The 14,821-nt window shown below is 40.7% G+C and overlaps 1 protein-coding gene across 1 annotated transcript in view; it reads left to right on the top strand.

Moving 5' to 3' along the window:
* Nucleotides 1-6,832, top strand: part of STMN2 (stathmin 2) — a 48,884-nt gene extending 42,052 nt beyond the window's left edge. The window contains exon 5 of the mRNA XM_036110938.2: nt 5,458-6,832. Coding sequence (XP_035966831.1) covers nt 5,458-5,517 — 60 coding nt within the window. The 3' untranslated portion in view covers nt 5,518-6,832. The remainder of the gene's footprint in view (nt 1-5,457) is intronic.
* Nucleotides 6,833-14,821: the final 7,989 nt, after the last annotated feature.

Here is a 14,821-nt window from a genome sequence, read left to right as displayed (position 1 = left end):
TCAAATCTAATGAGATCTTTGGCCGGGGTTAGCCAAGATCTATTATCTTCTCCATAAAGTGGAGAGACTCCTTATGGAATACCAAATTTACTTCCTTTTGATGTATTTTAAATATGTTTTCTTTTTCCTAAAATAAGACAAAGTAAGTTTTTTATTATTACCTATATCTAGCCTTTTGTTTGAATGAAATTACTGCAATGAGATTAAAATTAAAAAGAGAATCAGTAATAATAGTAATGCTGAAAATGCATGAAACTGCTAACATACATAAGCTGTTCTGGAATCTGATGCCTCAAAAGATGATTACCACTGAAAATGAGACCTATTAATGAGTTAGCCATTCAATGAGTATTTATGGAGTACTGACTATGTGCTTAGAAACCTGGAAGGGGATGTAATATCAAAGAGCATTTACTAACCATCTCTTTCCCCATGCAGGCAATATAAAACCCAGCAATAAATAACCTAGCAGCAAAAATTAGAGAATAAGTCAACATATCATATGAACCAATAGAGATAGTAAATACAAAAGCACTGGGAAAATGTGAGTAAAAATAAATCCACATCAAGGCTAACACACTAAATTCCCACCATTTTGACAGGCCTCACTGACCCTATCAATTAGCCAGGAGACGTGATACAATTCCACGTGAGCTTTTGCCAGCACTCTGCCTCCCCCTCACCCTGCCCTTCACCCCTCAAATAAGAGAACAGAGCATCCGAGCAGAGCATGTCTTCCCGTGGTGTCCATGGTTTCTTGGGTGTCATTCACTGATAACGTCCCACAAACTTCTTGGAGACCCAGCCATGTTAGGCTCAGAGTCTTTAGCTAAAACTGAAAGCCTAAAGCAAAAGCCATCTCAATTGCACTTTAGAATCTACTGAAGTACTCTTTAAACTAAGAGATTTTGATGTAATTGTCTGGGATGGGACCCCGAGTTCAGTATTACTTTTAAAATTTGCCAGTCGGCGCTAATATTTAGCAGGAGTTGAGAACTACTGAGCTAAAGACTTCTTAAATATGCTTTGTTATGTTGTCATAAATTATATTTAAATATTCTTTAATCTGTGTTCCATAAAACTGTTCTTTTTTCCTTCAGAAAAGAATTTTACACTTTTTTTTTCAATTTCTGTTTTCATAACACCTCACCTCAACACTCCAGCTTATTATATAGAAAGGAATCAAATGTGGAGAAAGGTGTGGACGAAGGAGGGGCTGTGCCACAAAGAGCTACACTAGGCTGATCTGTTTATGTCACTCAAATCGAAATTACACATACCCGACAGTCTTCAAGTTGAGTGACATAAATAGTCATCCCCAGGACTCAAAAGTGTAGTCTGTGGATTATGAGTGACACTCTGGTGAAGTTTAAAATGTTCTTATTCTTGGAATAGAATAATAGAAAGAGACACAGAGACAGAGACAGAGATGGAGACAGAAAGAAAAGCACCTGTTCCTGCCACACAGAAAGGATTAAAGAGACACTTTCTTCCTCCCCTAACATGTCCTTCCTCCCCTAACGCTCGAGAGTATCCTGCAGAAAATGCGCTGCCTGGCCCACCAGGAACCCTGAGTAGCAACAGCTCTCTCATCAGACCTGAACAGGATCTGTAGTGGGTAATTTTGAAAAATCAGTTAAAGCGGGTATAATCATTTTAACAATAATACATACATTCATTAAACACATAAGTTTAACATCAAACATTTAAATGTACAGCCAATTACCAATCTTTTGATGTAGGCCAGGACCTCTAACAATATAGAAAAGTTGAAGTGAAAACATTATAGCCATTATTTCAGTGACAATCACATCACATAATATGATATAGCTTAAAATAATAAAAATAGTTTTTTTTTATAAACTATTTATAAAAATAGGGAATAAGATTCTGTGATTCTTTTCCTAAAGGATGATTTTGATGCTATATAACTCTTTAGATCGAGATTTCAGCCATTATTAGTTTTCATCTATGGTCAATTTTTATTCTTCTCATCTGACTTTGTTTTTTGGGGGGGTTCATTCTTATTCACAAGTGCCATTTATATATTTACTATTGAACATATCAGATGAATGAATAATGAAAGGAAAAGAGGAGTTAAAACTAGCTGTTACCAATTGGTCCCTGTAGGCCAGCCATTTTGCGTGTACTATTGCATGTAATCCAAACAACAACCCTGAAAGGAGATACTGTTATTGTCCCCGTTGCACATCTAAGGAACTTTGTCCTTAGAGAGATTACGCCATTTGGTCAAGATCACAAAGCTAAGTAGACCACAGAGTCTAGATTTGAACCCATGTCTTCTTGATTCCCAACATCTATACTAAGCTAGAGCTGCAATTCTTTGTCAATCATCAAACACTGCCCAGTAAGCAGGCTTGGCAGTACCATTGGAAGTTTATACTCCGGTAACCACTGTCATCTTGATATATATGAAAACATGCCTTCCTGGCACTCACAGCTCACTCCTGACCCCTCTTTTGTTTTGCAAGTGCATGGTCATTTGTCAAAAGAATTCTTGATGATATTGATTGACCTCATTTTGCACTTAAATAGACTCAGATAACAGAATTTCATAGATGGAACTGATACTCTGGGTCATCTAATTCAAATCCCTGGTTTGTATTTGATACCTAGTGAGGCAAAGGAGACATTAAAAGGTAAAGAGAAAAAAAGGAAGACCTCATATTTCTTGGCTTCCAGCACAGAAATCTCTCTAATCACATTTTCTTAAGGAATTGGAATTTTTCCTAACTTTTCCTTTCATACATATTTGCGTATCAAGGGAAGAGTTGCATACAATGCTAAAAGATGATTTATTACACTTCCCTTATATTGATGGGAGGAAGGAGGGAAATCGCAGAGAACTTTGTAAACGTAGATCTGCTTCAGTCTGTCTCACCAAGCATATGACAGCACCCGCCGAATAGTGGAAGCTCAATAATGAGATGCATCTTGTCAAAGAATAGCCGTGACTTTTTTATGAGCTTTCTCAGAGCATCACAACTACCTTAGTAACTTCTAACAATTGCGGTTTCCTGATTTAAAAAATAAAAATAAAAAATAAAAAAGACTATGTTGAAAACCTCCCGCATGTCTGCCCTTTGATTCTCCCACATTCTGATAGAAAGTCAAATTACAGTTTCATGGGTATATATTTGGGGATTTGAATACAAAGTTTTCAAATAATATATTTACTAAACTACCTGAAAATAAACAATATTTTTCCTAGAAACTCAGAAATAATTTATTTTCCCTTTTTTAATGTTTCTCTCCAGCTCACAGATCTATTTGTTCTTTCCTGTAGCAGAACCCATTTCCTTACAACTAATTTTGAGTTTCATAAGAAGTGTGCTCCAGGGAGGCCCAGGAATACTAATTATAATGCTCCCTGTTAGAAATTTGAGTTTGTATCAATCCTTAGGCTTGGGTCTCTGTTATTTTGCCCTAGTATACTAATGGTCTGGGCTTTTTCTCAGTTTTTGTCAGAGCTCAGCTCTCACTAATTAGCTTCTTTCTGCATGAGAAAGATTTTGCTGCATGTTTTTCCTCATGATGGCGGGACAAAAAGAAGGAAGGGCCAGCTGTATCTCTGCTCCTTCCTCTGTGACATTTCTAAATGGGACAGACATGACTTCCCTATATAAGCCTTTTCCCCCTTCTCGTCACAGCTTTTCAGCATACACAAAAAGCTCATTTAAACCAATTAAATAAAATTGTGTTTCAACTCACTGGAGTCAACTTCCTCCTTAGTCCAATTCTATCTTTGAAGGAAGTGTAAGATGTTATACGCCTTTTTCTCCCAGCACCCACATTTGAAAAGATACATGTTGCCGCCCAACTATTAAATCTTTTCCCTCCGCTAACAGTGAGGTTGTGGAGTAGTGGTTAACAGAGTGGGCTGTAGAGCCGGGCTTCCCGATGTGGAGTCCCGGCTCTGCCGCTTGTTAGTTCTGTGATCTTGGGCAAGTGGCGTAGGCTTTCCGTGCCTCAGTTTCTTCATCTGTTAAATGGGAACCAGAATAATGCCTCTACCGTGGGATTGTTGTGAGGAGGAACAGGGAACTTAACAGGTAAAAATTTGTATTTATGCAGAACTGCTTACCTATTAAGTGCTTAATAAGTGCTCAGTATTATAAAGAACACAGCAAGCAGGGACTCATTGAGATTAATCGAGTTTAATGATAAGATTTACTTTACAGCTGGTCAAGGTCTTTGCCCCTGAACTAAGGGAATCCATAGAGCCAGAAGAAATTTCTGGAGCTACAGGGGGAAAAAATAGCAATATAAATAATACTCTAAGTAGAAAAAGAAATAATACTAATAATTTTTAGCATTTTAAAATTTCAATTCAACAAGCAATTATTTAGTACCTATGATATGCAAGACAAGGGGTTTATAGTCATTCAGTATAGAACTGTGTACTGAAAAATACCTGATCCACCCTTCCCCTCACTTCCCTCCACAGAAAGTTCAGTTCTCAAACCAAACTTAGCGCCTCAGTTCCTCATGTAAATAAACAATCACGGGCTTAGTGCAGAACACTCTGCTATGCCCAGCAAGTGTAACAAAAGTGAGAAAATACAGTCCTGGCCTTCAGTGAGCTTATATATAAGCTTCTACTTAATATAGAAGATGAGACAAGAACAGGAATGCCCATAGTAGAAGTTAAAATAAAATGGCTGCCACTTATAAGCAAAGGTTTATGCAGGTGTTCAAAAGAAAAGTAAGATTAATTTTATTTTGTGGTCTCCTGAAACTCTTCGTGGAGGAAGACATAACTGCTACAGGTTTTAAAGAGTAGGTTTATGATCCTGACCAAATAGAGACAGAAGACTAGGAATCTCAAGCATTAAAAATTGCATGAAAAGACAACTCCATTACATAAAAACATCAAGTATGTGTATGTAGGAGAAGAGTGGAGGGTAAGGCTGGAAAGGTCATTTGGACTCAAGCTTTGAAAGGCCCTGACAAACAGGGTAAGCATTTAGGAAGCATACAAAAAGTCTTCTTCCTGCAACTAATCCTCTCAAAGTGTCCACTGGCAATTATAAAGCCCTTAACAGATTCAGGAAGAGGAAAAAAAGGAAACCATTAAAAATGACAGGGTAAGCAACAATGTGATGTTTTATTGCTACTTCCTGGATTTAGACAGTAGTCGTCATATTCAAAATTCTCTTAATCATAGGACCTTTCGATCATAGTTTTGATCAAATATAGCATTAAGGTTTTTTTAGACGCTGTAAGTCTTGTAAGATCCTCCATAATATGGCACGTCCTGGGTCTCCTGTGGTCATGTCTCGTGAAATGAGAAAATTTCCTAAAGATAGACACCAAACAACTGGGTGACTTTCAGTGAGACAGGTACCCTGTAAAGGAGCAGGCAGGCCTTCCTGGGTCTCCGTGGAGCAGAGAGCCGGGCTCTGTGACGCTGCTTCTCCCTTTGGTGTTTTCCAGGAGAGGCATGCTGCCGAGGTGCGCAGGAACAAGGAGCTCCAGGTCGAACTTTCCGGCTGAAGCGATGGAGAGTATGGCACGCCCCACCATTAGTAAATCCCCCTGCCTATATTATAATGGATCATGCGGTATCAGTATGGGAAATGTATGACATGGTTTAAAAAGAACTCATTATAAAAAACAAAAAACAGAATCAAAAATTAAAAAAAAAAATTCAATGCGGTCTCTTTGCAGAATGTTTTGCTTGATGTTTAAAAAATACCTTGGATCTTATTTTGTAAATACTTACATTTTTGTTAAAAAATACAAGTATTGCATTATGCAAGTTATTTCATAATCTTACATGTCCTGTAACAGGCTTTTGATGTTGTGTCTTTCCACTCAAATGAATTTGCTAGGTCTGTTCTTTTTGAAGCCCTCATGTTGAACTCCATTCCCTGCCTTTTCATTCCAACAGAAAAATGAGGTCAGTAGACAGTCCATGGTGCTAGAAACCCACCATTGCCTAATGACCTAGACGGCTTTGTAATCTCTGAACTTGACTAAGACCATACCTAGGTTACAGGTATTATGATTCCACGCAAACCTCCACATTTGTTCACTCATAATCTACTAACTGCCTAGAAACTACAAACCAGGCTGAGAAAAAAAAAAAAAAAAAAAACACCATTCATAGCATTTACTTCTGCTTCTACTGGATTATGTGCTACAAATGTGCTTTGGCTTTAGAAAGGGATGGATGAGAAGACAGATCTGAGATCAGTCTGGGTAGAAGCAAAAAGTTGAACCTCTTAAAACTGCTGAACACAGATCCAAATCCAAATGGTTCAAGCAGCCATGAAATCGCTCTTCATGAAGTGGGCTTAATTCTCTAGTTTAAGTTCTTTTGATGGAATGAATTACTTAATGTGTCAGGTGGCTTATTTGTGGATGCCATGATTGATGATGTTCATTTTAAGCTCTTACCTATAGTACAAGTACATGATGCTACTGAGTATTTTTCCACTTGGAAACTGTGAGCTGGTTGTTGCATTAAAACACACACACGAACAAGATCAAAAACACTGCGGACTTTCACTCAAGCTGGTCTTTCTTCCCCAGTGTGAGGCAATCCTGCCTATTAAAATAAAAAGAAACTTACTCCATCTGTGAGGGCTGATACAGCTAAGGGGGCTAGGCAGGGCATTTGTGCCAACTAAGAATCACCGGACACCCACCATAAGTACCTATCGCAGTTTTGAAGTCGTTTCTCCCCCAAATCCCAACTCCTGAAGGTTGCTGCCTGCCTATTTACTCTTCATTAGTGCTATTTTCCTGTATGTCGTTGTGAGCAAGCTGTGATTAATAAAGAATTGGAGTTCTGTGAACTAATAAAGGTTCGGTCTGGTCTCTTGCCCCTTCACGTATCTGACCCTGGAGTTCAGATTTTGAAAGGGTGGCCATCGGATTAGACAATCCCCTAAGCAGCGAGACAATAATTAGAGTTTGAAGGAAACCTGTGCCCTGCTGACTCACTTCCCTTCTAGGGCAGCCGGCAGCCTCTCTTTTCTCTTTCACTCTGACAGGCCAGCACAGCAGGCGAGGTCTTCAATCTGTTCCCCTTCAAAAAAAACATTCAGGACCGAAGGAGATAACCATAGGTTCAGACGGAACATTCTGAGAAAGAGACCCCCTTTCAAAGCACTTGGAAGGTTCCTGGCACACCTCGCGTTCTCCCATGTGGCCCCAGACCACCTTTGCCAGTCTGTGAGATGTGATTTCCCTGCCGTGCTGCTGAATTTTGCGCTGCCAAGAAGCACACTGCACACATGGACACAGCAGGGTCCTGTCAGTGACCCAGATGGGTCCTCCAGGACCAAAGGAACCACATCCAGCTTTAGCAGAAAATCATAAATGATTGAAACCACACAGCCTCATGAATAAGTAAACTGGGCTATCGTCCATAGGAGCACTAACAAGCCAAGTCTGGGAGGGGGGAGGCCACCTGGCCCCCTATCTTGAATATCCTTTATTTATAGGAATCTAACGTCACAGCCATCAATACGCATGCTTACAAACATGAGCTCCATTATCTTCCTTTGGGAAGTCGATCGCAGCTTCTGATTAGCATAAAATAATCTGTATTTTCACACTGCTTTTTATATAACTTAGTTTGTAATTTTTTTATATACCATTATTCGAAGGGTTCCCATTGGGCCAGACCCTGTGATTAAGCCCTGGAAACATGAAAATGAGTGACCACAAGAAGCTCACAATTTACTTGCTTATGCTTGGCTCAGAACTAGCAAGTAGGATATTTTGGTCTTTCCTTGCAGCATATTGAGGGGAAACATAAAATTTCTGTGAAGGTTTCTGAAATATTAGAATTAGTTGACAAACCTCTCACACTACTTTGTGGGTCCCTAAACTGGAAATGCTGACCAGTCCAACTGCCTAATCCCAAAAGTGAAGAAGCTAAGGCACAGAGAGACAGAGAAAGATAAGTGATTTTGCTCTAGCTCACAAGGCCCACTTAGCGTGATTGCTCTCCTTACTAGTAGCTCATCAGCAGACCATCCTCAAATCTTACCACACCAGTGAGGATGTATTATGTCTTTGAAACTCCCCTAGACTAGACTACTGGTTCCCAAATTTTGGCATGCTTCAGAGTCATTTGGAGGGCTTGTTAAAAATAGATTGCTGAGCTCCAACCGCAGAATTTCTGATCCTGAGGTCTGTGTGGCAGCCTGAGAATGTGCATTTCTATCATGTTCCCAAGTGGTACTAACCTCACTTGAGAGACCCCCCTACAAAATGGCATTGATACAGATGTGTGGACTCTTGCTGATGGTCACAATGGTGATATTGTGTCAGTCAGGGCAAGTTCCACTGGGGTGGGCCGTGAAAAGGAACTCATTCAATCGTACTCAAAAAAGTATAAGTGGAACCCAAAGGAATCCAAGAAGAAGAAAAATGAACAACTACACCTTCCAGGTTAATAAAACAATAGAAAGAAAGCATCTAAGAGACAGATGAGGTCGAGGAACCAATAGTCTTGCATCTCTGACACAATGTATTATTTTAGTATGGCTTAAAACATCTCCTCCTGACCCTTTAAGAGTTGAACTAAGAGCTCTTTGCAGGGATGATGTCATTCTGTGAATTATCCACAGATTGTTAGTCTTATTCCACTTAGAATTTTTTTACAGAGTCTAGTTTCCTCAGGACAATGTTTAAATTGCATATATGACTTTGAAATGCCCTCTGAAGAAAATTTACATAATCTCATTGGTTTAAAGATTTACCCTCCTCTCCTATTTCTTCTATACTCAAAAATATATGGAGCAACTGAGGCTTGAAAAATGTTGTTTTCTCTGGAGGCAAGCACCGGCCTTTATAACATTTCTGAGGAGAAAACATAGGCAAAAATGTACTGATGGCCATCCACCACATCCAACCCCATCCCACTGAGGGAGAGAACGAGAAGGAGGAGATATGACTCCCTTGACTTTAGCAACCAAATAATCACCTTTTGTGTTCCCAGCCCTGAACAAGCAATGATCCTTGACTTCTAATCAGACAATTTGCTGAAAATTCCTAAGGCAAACACACAGCCCAAAGCAAAACTAAGATTCCCAAGCTCCTCCCCCATATTACTGTGGAGTCATCTTGGATCCCTCACTGTCCCCACCACCCACCTCCAGTTGATCATCAAGTAGCATCAATTTGACCTCAAAACTGTCCCTCATTTCTTGCTTCTTTTCTATTACCATAATCACTGCCCTAGTTTGGGTTGTATTAGCCTCTTACAAAAAAACATGTCTCCTTCACTCCACTCTGCCGGAGCTGAATGAAATCTGCACTCTTCTGCATGGCATTAAAGTGCCTCACTATCCCCCTCATTTCTCAAGAACATTACTCCCCTTGGACACCAAACTATTCACTCTGACAAGAAACTTCTGGTCTCTATGCACATGCTGTACTCTGCCTAGAATTACCTTCACTACAAATTAGCCAGGAGATGCTAGATCAGGCTGTGATAAAACCTACAAAATCTCAGGGAGGCTAGTAAATCACAGAGGCTTATTTCCTACTCCTGATCCATGTCCAGCATGTGTCACTGTGGACTCCGTGTCATTCCTCACTCTGCACTAAAGGCCAGGGAGCTGCCTTTCTCTGAGACACTGCTGGTCACTGTAGAAGGGCGAAAGTGAAAGCAGGCAAATCATGCACTGGCTCTCCTAAGCTTCTCCCCAGAAACAGCGCACATCACATTTCATTGGCCAAAGCAAGTGATATGTCCATGTTTCACTCCAAATGGGCAGGAAAGTGCAATCCCAACATAAGCTCAGAAGGAGGAAAGCCAGGAATATTTAATGAACAGCACCGGTGACTACCACCCTACTGGTCACCAAACATTCAGTCACTCTCCTTCCCACACGTAAAGCACACTCACACTGTCCTTGTAATAAAATCCCCAGGTCCATTTGACCATAGCAGCAAGCTCAAGGTCCAGGGTCTCTGGGTGATGATGAACATTACTCTCTCTGACAGATGTGGACATGAGTCCTCTTGAGCAGAGATAAATTAATTAGGAAGACAAATGATTTTCCCCAACATATTTAATATACAATGATGAAATAGGGATAAGATGATCACAATAAACACACTTGTTCTAAAGGGAAATAATAGAAGATACATAGCATTCACTGACAATAGAAATTCTGGTGAGACACTGTGAGGGCCCTCTATCCTTGGGATAAAGAGGGAACATTCCTTATTCCTGTCTCTATTCTGATACCCAGGGAGGAGGTCTCCCATCCATGGTGCTTGGTTCTTGGCTCTTGGCTCTAAGTAGATCTGCCTGTTCCTTCATTCTCCTTGGCCACATCTACAGGGGCACCGGAGAATGTGCCTTCCTTGGAATCCAAGCAGTTCTCTCAGCCAGCTTGCTGCCCACCATATGGATCCAAGAGTTGCTGAGTTTTTACTGATCATCATATTGGTCCAGATCCTGGCAAGAAACCAATGATACATCACTATAAATGGGTAGATGAAGAGAAATCAATGATGATTCTATTGCAATAGAATGGTATGGACAGATGAAAAGAAACCAACTAAGGATGGTAAAGCACCAAGGGGGTACCAACAGAGAGAAGCCATTTCCACCCACAGCCTGAAGACCCAGGACACAGTTGTACCTGTACGTCGCCCAACCTGGGGTTATGACCTTCTGGAGAGGAATTCAGCCTCTAACAAACACAGCCTGGCAAGGAGGGATTGGGGAATAAATGTCCCACCATCCTTCTACTCTCACCCTTCAATCTCTAGCCAAGGCTTCACATTGGCCAAATCCCCAACCAGAAACCAGAGGGCAAGGGAGCCCAGTTGACAAAGCACATAGAAGTCAGCCTCTGGGGGTGGGCAAGAAGAAGAAAGGTAGAGAAAGACCCTGGAGGGACAAACAGAGAATGTGGCCAGCCACAGCACAGACCACAGACTGATTCAGTGGACAGCATTAATGACAACTATGATGTCTTCTCCCTTATTTGTCATTAGTACTGCTCACTAATTATCCCTGGCATCTTTCCTTTCGGGATTATACTTTCCTGACACGTGGTGTTAGGTAAGGTTGTGTGACCTACTTTGGTCACTGAGATGTGAGCAGAAGTAACAGGTGCCACTGAAAGTGGAAGTTTTAAGAGCAAATTCGTGATTCACCACCCTGTTTTCCCTCCACTACTGTGGCCTGGAATAAAGATGAAGACGAGCACAGCCTGCATCTGTGAGAGACATGTAGCATGAGTGAGAGGAACTCTTTTTGTTTTTAGCCTCTGCATTCTGGAGTTGTTGTTATTCATTAATAAGAATTAGTGGAGTGAAACTCTTTTCACCATCATACAGGTCCTTAGCTAGCCATATCATCCTCAGTCCGAAATTGAATGTTTCAACACCTTTCGAGTGGCTTCTATATCCTCAATTCATCTGAACCCTAAATGCCAAGGAAACCAATTAAAGCCATGATATTGGGAGGGAGGCCGAATCTAACCAACTGAACTATTTATTTCAGATACGAAAAGGCAAATTGAACGTTTTCATTGGTTTATTATGATGGTAACTATAGTCACCTGCATTGTTTTAAAGGGAAAGAGAACGAAGAGGTAAAAAAAGAAAACTCCAGCATACAAGAGCTTCACATGCACACTTCTATCAACTACCTCTAAAAGTTATAATTTCCTAACACACCAATTCCAGTGACTGAGATTTCAACAGGCCCTTTTGTGTATTAAAGGGAGATGCAAGGTGTACTAACATTTCATTTAAATCAGTGGGTACTTGGGGAAATTTTTTTCACACCTGCTTGTAATAAATATGTTACCTCCCACCTGAATACCAGTTAAATAAATGTATCAGTTCAGTTCTGTAAGCTATACGACACTAGACCACCTGTTAGTGTGCAGTGGATGCTAGGCTAGACCACCTGTTAGTGTGCCGTGGCACACACAGTCATGGAAATTAACTCCTCTCCCTCTTCTGAGAGTCACATCCAAATCTTCTTTCTTCCTTACCCCCCAACAATTCATCTTATACCAAAGGGCAAGGATGTGGTGGATATTTTAGAGGCTAAATCCAAATCCAATGGTGACTTTCTACTAACTTTCAGGTTAGCATTAAGCACTCAGGTCTTTGAAGAAAAAAAAAATTGCTACCCTCTAGACTCTTCCAATCCTATTTTTCCTATTCATCTCAGTCAAGCTTCCAGAGGCTGTTTCTCTCCCTTCACTTCCCATGCAACCCTTAACCTACGGCCATCTGCCTTCTGTTCTCACCTTTCCAGTTAAACTACCTGTACCCCTATACCAGGGGCCTCTTCGGTGCTAAACCAAATAAAAACTCTTATACTAAGGTCATCCCCAGGTCTTACCTCCCCTAAGGGCCTTCCTTGTACCTTCACACCCCAGTAGACTGGCAAAACACGACACCCGCCCCCCTCCCCCGCCGTGTTCCCAAAGTACCTGTGCAAAATAGTGTAGTGGTCAAGGGCATGGTCACTGATGGTCACTGGGGCTTAAGGTTCCTGGGCAAGTTGCTTATTTTCTTTAAATTTCTCACCTGTAAGTTGGGGATGATATTATACTAAATGCCTATGGCTGATCGAATCACTGTTCTCAATTTGTTACTCTCTCCATATGTCCTTGCCATTTGTCATGTGACTTGTAGGACCTCCCACTAAAGGAGGCGCAGTATATTTTCCTATCCCGCTTATGTTGAGTTTGACCACGTGTCATGCTTTGGCCAACTGAATAATAATAAATCTGACATGAGTAAATTCTGTACACGTACAGAGGCTGTCTACCTTACACTCCCATGGTCTGTCATGCAAATACATCACAGAGGAACTGCTGGAACAACAGGAATGTGGAGACACATGAGCAGACTTAAGTCCAATCAAAAGCCTGGAGCCAAGGCCAGCTGACTGACAGCCTGAAACAGAAAAAAAAAAAAATATGCAAGAAAAGTAAACGTTTGTTGTCATGAGCCACCGAGGTTTGAAATGGTTTATAACACAATATTATTATGAGATGATTAATATAATGTGTGAGAACATTGCTGAGAAGATTAAATGAGCCCATATAAAAGATCTCCACATAACACCTCGTGCATAGTAAATATTCAATAATTATTAATTATTAACCTATATCACACTGTATTACAATTTCTGTTTGCTTTGATGTTTCTCTCAGCTAACCCCATAAGCTCCTCTAAGACAGAGTTTCTAATTTACTGTTGAATCCCTAGTATTTAGGAAGTATTACACACACACACACACACACACACACACACACACACACATATTTCTGGTGAGTTAGTAAGGGAATGAACAAATGAATTTATGAATCCAAATGACAAAAATACTTATGCAGTGTCTGGTATATAGAGGCATTTAATAAATATTAGTTCCCATCTCTTTCCTCCTTCTATAGTCTGTTAGTGTCTGCTTGGTTTTAAGTTATTTGAGCTTGCAATTAAGCTTTATGTCATTCAAAGGACCATCTTAGATGATCAGAAAAGCAAACTTCTGTGAAAAATGGAAAACTTTCTTACATCTAATCACAAAGAAAAACAGAATAAAATCACTTGGGGACAACTCTTTGATCAGAACTTTCAGCCGCACACCATCAAACCTATACTGGTCCCAACAGATCACACCACCGGGGCTGCCGACTCTGCTTGCAAGTCCTGCCATTTCAGGCAGCTGCGAGTCCAGCTCTCTGAAGCCTCAAGCTCCCATTTATTCCTGAGGAAATGGAGTCTAGCTGAACTGAACTATCTTCAGAAATGGGAAAGTATAGTATCGACCACACTTCCTAGGGTTTGGTGACAAATAAATCCTTGGTATTTATGTCCTGAACACTGGATGTGCTTTGTCTCCTTCAAACCACAAATTCCCTCTATAAACAAGGTCTTTCCCAATGGAAACCCCTCTCTCCCCTGAGTATACTTCTTCCTCTGCAGGTCTCAAGGAGACATGCTAAGTACCAACCTTGCTCCTGTTTGCCACTTCTAGATCATTCTACTTCCTCCCTAAAACACCCAGTCTTGAAGTTCATGTCACCCTACTAGTCAACCTCTTTCTCTTCACTGTTGGCATTCACTAGCAACCTCCAGGTGATGTTCCCTCATTTTTTTATGATTTTTAGTTCCTGGATCACTGTAACTCTCTTCAACTCTACTTCTGTTCTAATGATTGGCAATTTTAATATTCACACAATTGAAGTTTCCACATTCTGCTTTGGGTTGCTTGGCCTCTCCTCCTCAAGGGATCTTGCTCCCCCACTTTTCTTCAGTTGCTCAGCCTTGTGGTTATTCCTAGACCTTCTCATTATCAGTAATCCAAATCCCACCATTATCTCCATTCCTTGCATCTCTTTGACCATCACCTCCTGTCTTTCCAGTTGAATTTCTTTAATAACTTGACTCCTCCCCTTCAACCACACTGGGACCCCAGTCCCTTGATAGTAACTCTTCATGTTCCTTTCCCTCCTCAGTCATCACTTCCCCCCCCCACACACACTTACCAGCTTGTTTTCCCTGGGCAATCATTGCCATCTCTCTCTTATATATCCTTACAACTTCCTCCCTTGATGAGTTGTGCTTAGTTGGCCAAACCCGTAACCCCAGATAAATTAACTCTCCATATGGCCCATGCTTGTATCCATGCCGATGAACATAGCTGCAGAAATCACACAGCTATTCTGACTGATTTCTCTTTAAATTCATGGATATGAGCTTCAGTGGAGCCCTCAATTTTTCCCAACAATCACACTTTATTTCTCTGGTTTTATCCGTATGTTTTCTTACACCTCCTCAAACTTCCAACATC

The sequence above is a fragment of the Halichoerus grypus genome, chromosome 5, assembly GCF_964656455.1.
Source record: "Halichoerus grypus chromosome 5, mHalGry1.hap1.1, whole genome shotgun sequence".
NCBI lineage: Eukaryota > Metazoa > Chordata > Mammalia > Carnivora > Phocidae > Halichoerus > Halichoerus grypus.
This window is presented reverse-complemented; position numbering and strand designations above follow the sequence as displayed.